Source organism: Mustela nivalis (assembly GCF_964662115.1).
Source record: "Mustela nivalis genome assembly, chromosome: 10".
Lineage (NCBI taxonomy): Eukaryota > Metazoa > Chordata > Mammalia > Carnivora > Mustelidae > Mustela > Mustela nivalis.
This window is the reverse complement of record NC_139029.1, coordinates 99,194,985-99,200,984: the sequence shown is the minus strand read 5'-3', so window position 1 is coordinate 99,200,984 and position 6,000 is coordinate 99,194,985. Positions and strand designations below refer to the sequence as shown.

The following is a 6,000-nucleotide window of genomic DNA, read 5'->3' as shown; positions in this document are numbered from 1 at the left end:
TGTTAGTGGAAGCAATGATGCATCAGAGTTCAAGCAGTGCTTCTCTCCCCAGTCTGGGCAGTTTGGCCATTCACATCTGCAATGTGTTTTGCATGTATTAATGAAAGGCTGTGGTCCCGGGGGTGTGGGTGGGCAGTCACTGGGCATCAGGATGGCTCCCTATGGGAGCACCTTGTGAAGAACCCTTGTGAAGTTTTAAACAATGAACTCTAATTTTTTTTTTTTTTTTCCAATACTGGGCCTTTTGTATTCAAAGTAGAAGCACAAAACCCTATTGTGGGGGAAAAAGGGGGTCTTTATTGGCAACTAGTTGTGTCCCCTCAGAGCAACACATATTTAGACTTCAGAGTACATTCCATATGAAGAACTGTAGCTATTAATACACTTGGTTTGTTTGTTTGTTTCCCCGTGGGTGTACTTGTGGGATGCGTTCTAATCAATGCCATAGGCTCCCTGGAGAGGGAAGGGAGGCCCACCGGCCGCAGGGCCGGGAGCAGAGCCTGTGAGATCGGCGTTCTGCTCTTGCCACTTTGCTGTGAGCCCTTGGGTAGGTCACTTCTGGCCTTGCACCACGAAGAGGCTGGAACTCATGACCTTTAAAGTCCTTTCACCTCCGTGGAAAGTCCTACCTGAGCAATTTTTAGCAAGAACCCAGAGGCTGGTGGGTGGGGTGCGGAGCCTGAGACGAGTGGGGTGAACGGCGGGGAGGTAGCCGAGGGAAGAGCAGACACGCGTGGGTGACTCCAGAGGGACAAGAACGCGGGGTGTCCCGGAATGGAGCACAGGCGATGAGGTTTCCAGACGAGTCCTTCCCAGGCCAACTTTTAAAGGTCGGAGGAAAGTTTGTCGTGGGGCGGGGGCCCGAGGGGAGAGCGGGGTGGGCTCCGACGCCTCCTCCCCTTTAAGCGGGTGGCCGGGCGCTGCCGCCGTTACCTGGAGCGGGGAGGGGCTTGGGAAAGTTTGTGTTTGTAGCTGGCAGAGCGCCGGATGGGAGGCGCGGGCGGGCGGGCGCTGCGGCTCTTCCCTTTTGCTTTCGGGAAGCGGTCGGGACTGCGCGCTCGGCTCGGCGGGGCGGCTCCGGCGCCCGGCTCCCGGTGCCCGGCCGGCGGGAGGCGGGAGGCGGGCGGCGGGCGGGGGCAGGCGGGCGGGCGGCGCGGAGCGAGGGGCGCACGTACGGCCCAGCGCTGGGATTTCTCGGCTCGCGAGGAGAGCGGAGCAGGCGCGCGGCCCAGGCGGGGGAGCGCGGACTCTGGAGCAGCCGGAGCTGGAGGAGGAGGAGGAGGAGAGGCGGCGGGGACGCAGGAGGCGGGGGAGAGTCGCTCCCGCCCGGCGAGCATGGGGCGCCTGGCGCCGAGGCCGCTGCTGCTGGCGCTCCTGGGGCTGGGTGAGTGCGCGCCGGGCTCGGCGGGGCGCGGGGGCCGGGGGAGGCTCGGCGGGGCGCAGCTGCGGCGCGCGGCCTGGGGCGCCGAGGTGCTGGGCGGGCGGCTCCCGGGAGAGGTGGCGGGGTCCGCGGGCGGCGCGGGCCGGCGGGGAACGGCGCGGGATCGGGGAGCCGGGCGCGAATCCGGCCGGGCCGCCTCGCCAGGCCGCGCCTCGCCCCACCTGTGCGGGGGGGAGTGGCCGGTGGCCGGCTTCCCCCAGCCCTCCCTACCTGTTGGCCGCCGGGAGCCCGGCTCACCTTGAACTCCGGGCCCGGAAGGTGCCAGCGGTCCCCGGCCGCGTCCCCAGCTCGGGGGCGGAAATATGCGCCTTTGATGTGGCCCGCCGTAGCCGAGACCGGCCGAGTCGTCCCTGGCACATGCCAGCCCACGCCGAGCTGCCTTTCCAGGGAAGGGAGACAATCCGCCAACTTCCTTCTACGAAGGTCACGGGGTGGCCCAGAGCGCTAAAGGAAAAAATCGGTGTGCGCGTCCTTCGTCATGTTGGCGGTGGCTCGATATTCTGCCTCCTCAGTCTTTTCCTTGAGCTCTTCTTGAAGCTGCCTAGCTGCACATTTGCACACAAAGACCCGGGCGCCTTGGCTTCTCTAACTTTTCCTACCTGTTACTTTTCTTCCCTTTAGGGCCCCCGTCTTCCACCCTCCCCAAACCTGGGTGCCTCTTGATCATTTGACCCAGCGGGGTCCCCCCTACCCAAGGAATCTTTGGTGGGGTTTTTTTTTTTTTTCCCCTCCTCTCCATTTTCCTTTTACCCCATACACACAGACACCATTTTCGTGTAGATACACATGATTATGGTAATATGGTTATTTAACATAACTATGCAGTTATCAGCCATAGAAATACATATGTTTGTTAAATGCCCTCTGAGGTGCTGGAGGACTGACCCCAGTGCTTTGATATTCTTTCATATTCTTGGATCCCTTTGGTCTGTGTCAGCCGGAACAGAAGGAGCCCTGTGACCTGACCCAGGGTTCTCTTCCAAGCCCCTAGAGAAGGCAGATCTGAATCTTTTGCAGAATGCATGGTGTGTGGCGTTTGTCCCAGCCAGGACCCAGCTGCACACAGGGCAAATGACTACTCTGCACTTACAGTCAGAGGGTCCCAGTGGAAGCCTTCCACAGCCATTGCCATCCTGCCCACTCCAGGGCCCACATTGTCCCCACCCCCATGACTGCCGCTGCCCTTTCTAGCCGATACTGTGTTTTCTTTCTTTGAAGGGTTTTCTGGAATTCACTCCCCAAGAGAGCTCATCCAGCCATGCTGCTTTAGCTGCAACCACATGCAGAAAGCTTCCAGATCTTTCACTTGGTTTTGTAGCACGTTTTGTATGGTCTCAGGCCCCAGAGCTTTCCCTTTCATACCAGGACCCTTGAAGTTCTCCGTTTGTTGTGATAGTCTATACACATTAATTGGCTAATGTGTCTGGGTTACACCAGGCCATGCCCTATAGTCACACAGATTGTGCACTGCACTACTCCAGGAGCTGCTCTTCACTTTGGAGCCAAGATGAATGACCCCCTAGAGTTGTGCTCTTGACAACCCTTGTACCAGCTCAGATGGTGGGCTCATGAAGAAGTCTGAAAAGGATGCCCTTGAGTAATTATGATGAGGGAGAAAAAGGGATGGGGGCAAAGAAATGGACAAAGGGGAAAAAACTGAAGTGGGAAAAGCACAGCTCAGAGAAGTCTTGGTTGTATGTTGGCAGGACATTTCATGTTAACTACACATAAATATCTGAGGCATCCCCAGCCAATGCCTTTCCACCTAACAGCTTCTGAACTTGGTGTTCCAGATGACAGCTCTGCCCCCCAGCACTCACCCAGTGTGGCTTCTTTGTGACCTCTGGGAAGCCCTCCATGTTCTACTGGCTCCTGAAACTTAATATGTGAATCAACAAGCTCATCTTTCCTCTTGTATTGCCTCCTGGGCATAATCTTGCCATCACTGACCTCTGTGACCTCCACGTTCACATAGTCCCTCAGTTCTGTGCCTTTTCTCTGAGCACAGACTTGGGCATCTTCCCATTCTTCCTGTTTCTACAGCTGCTACCCTAGCCCGGGTTCTGGTAATTCCCTGCACAGATTAACTTCGGACGTCTTCCTGGCTGATCTTTTCCTCTGTCCTCCCTTCTTAGGTCATCATTTTCCGGAAGGATCCGTTTCGGGGAGTGTCTCACCTTTGCTCATTGGTTCTTTGTGGTTTTTCTTCCGAGGATATTCTGCCCCTTGTGTTCGCTTCCCTCTGAATCAAATACTTCATTCTAAGGAATCTGTTTGCTGTCCTTACAGAGAATTGTGTGAACCTTCCGGCCTTTCCCTTTTTCATGGCCTGGGAATGTCCCTCCTGCTTCTCTTCTCTCACCTCCGTATTCCCGTTTCCCCCCAAACTCGCTTCTTCCACAACATTTTCCTAAGTCTCCCTCTCAAAGGTTGCAATCACATCAGAACTCACTCAGCTTCACGGAGCCGGTCCCTGTGTCTGACCTGTCTCGTCCACCCATTCACTATGGCATTTCTTGAAAATCCATCGGAGTCCACAGAATATTGCAAATACCTCCCTGAGTGGTCAGTGCAGGTAGATGGACAGATAATAAAAACAGATAACTCCAAGGCCAAATGAGATCCTGACAGAGGTAGTAGGGAAGAGAATGATTAATTTTGACTTGGGGTTGGGGTTGATTTTGCTGAAGAGGTGACATTTGGGCTGAGCCTTGAGGATGATTAGAATTTTGAAAGAAAGAGTGGAAGAGCGTTCTAGGAAAGGCACGTTTGTGGAAGGGTATTGATTGGGGCTGTGTGAAAGTGCTAGGCTCTTTCAGGAAGGGCATGTGAGGTCCATGGAGCTGGAGGTGGGACGGGGAGGTTCTAGTGGGAGAGCAAGCTGGAAGGGTGGGTTTGGGGTATTTCCTAAAGGCTTTTCTTGCTGGGCTGAGCAGTCTGAGCTGTGAGGGGTGGGTTCATTGGTTTTGGGGGTGCTGCCAGGCAGCCCGTACTCTTCCTGTCATGTCGCTTATCTCACTGTATATAATATTTGTCTGTTTCCGGTCTGAATCCCCACACGGATTATATCCCCAGGGGCAGGGATCCCGTTCATCCTGTTCACTGTAGTAGTCCTGTTACTAATAGGGTTCCTAGTGGGCTGCACGTAGTAGGTATTTGGTCAGTGTTGGCCAACTGAGTAGATACATGCATCTATCCCTCTCTCTGTGGGTATTGGGTAGCCATTAAAAGCTCATTGGTTCTTTGTGAAAGAAAAAGCTCATTGGTTCTGGGTGAAATTAACACAACACAGCAATGTGCGGGAGGAGGTGAGTCCTCACTATTGTGCAGCATGAATTAGTGAAAGGTAGGAAGGGGGGAGGAATTTTTCTTCATTTGTGTCTTTAAAGAAAACACACAACAACTTTCAAATCCACTGAAATGGTTTTTAATTGACGGAAGCATTATATCTGTATTTTCAAATTTAAATTAGATAGAAGACTTTTATATTAATTAGGTAGGCCAAACTGCTTTAACAAAGGAAGAGACTCGAAGCTTCACAGTTCAGAAGCATCAGGGTTCAAACAATAGAAAGGTCTCTCACAACAGTGCCAAGGGGAGGCCTCACATGACGAGGGTGCGTGGTATGCCTGGTCCTTGCAGCCAGCCTGGTGCCCAGGCTGATAGCAACTCCCCTGTCTTCAGCCCATCTCAGATCACTTTGGTTGTCCTCATCCCCTCTCCTGCCCCATAAAGAGGGAAAGAGCCTGGAGGAGAACACATGGAGGTTTCATAGACCAGGATTGGAAGGGGCATGCATCATTTCCGCACACATTCCATTCAAGAGAACTTAGCCTCGTCACACTAGCTGCAAGGGAGGTCGAGGAATGCCACGTAGCCTGGCGGCTGCCGAGGACCAACATCCGTGGGCAAAAACAGTGGACTTGCGGGGAGAGCTAAGCAGTCTCTTTGTCAGCTCTGAAGGAGGTCAGGTAAAAAGCTTAGCCCAGGCGAAGCCGCTCCTATCACGTGCGCGTGTCCGTGATACCAAATGTTTGGTTTCTTCTTTTCTCTCAGTTTCTATAGAGGGCTCTGTATGGAACGGAAGTGATAGCTGCTGTTTAGAGAGTACATATCAAGCACCAGGGTTTTTGTGCCTTCTCTTATTTAATCCTCACAACCCTTTGAGAAAGGTGCTGTTCTTTCCTGCCCATTGCGCGCGAGGAAAGCGACGCCCAGAAAAGTTAAATCACGTGTCCGGAGTCCTACAGCTGTTCCGAGGCCGAGCCAGGATGTGATCACGGGGCTCCACTGTGCCTGCACTCAGGAACGCGTTGACTGGTGCTCTCCGTAACCTCACGCTGTGTGTTGCCTGAGACTAGTTTTGGCAGAAAAAAGGACGGCTGTGTTTTGACAGCCAGAGTGCAGTTGCAAATAAGAGAGTCTGGGGTGAGCGCAGTCCAGGCACAATTCCTGGAGGGGCCAGACCAAGGACCCCTATTCCCACATGTGGTGACCCCTGACTCCTAGCAGGTCCCCACACCTGCGCCTGCTCTGAAGGGTGGGACCCAAAGGCAGAA

General features: G+C 54.2%; 1 protein-coding gene across 1 annotated transcript in view; it reads left to right on the top strand.

Annotated features, from left to right (window-relative positions):
* The first annotated feature begins 1,119 nt into the window (after nucleotides 1-1,119).
* Nucleotides 1,120-6,000, top strand: part of PTGFRN (prostaglandin F2 receptor inhibitor) — an 82,628-nt gene continuing 77,747 nt past the window's right edge. Inside the window, exon 1 of the mRNA XM_082688024.1 lies at nucleotides 1,120-1,384. Within this exon, the coding sequence (XP_082544150.1) occupies nucleotides 1,336-1,384 (49 nt within the window). The 5' untranslated portion in view covers nucleotides 1,120-1,335. The remainder of the gene's footprint in view (nucleotides 1,385-6,000) is intronic.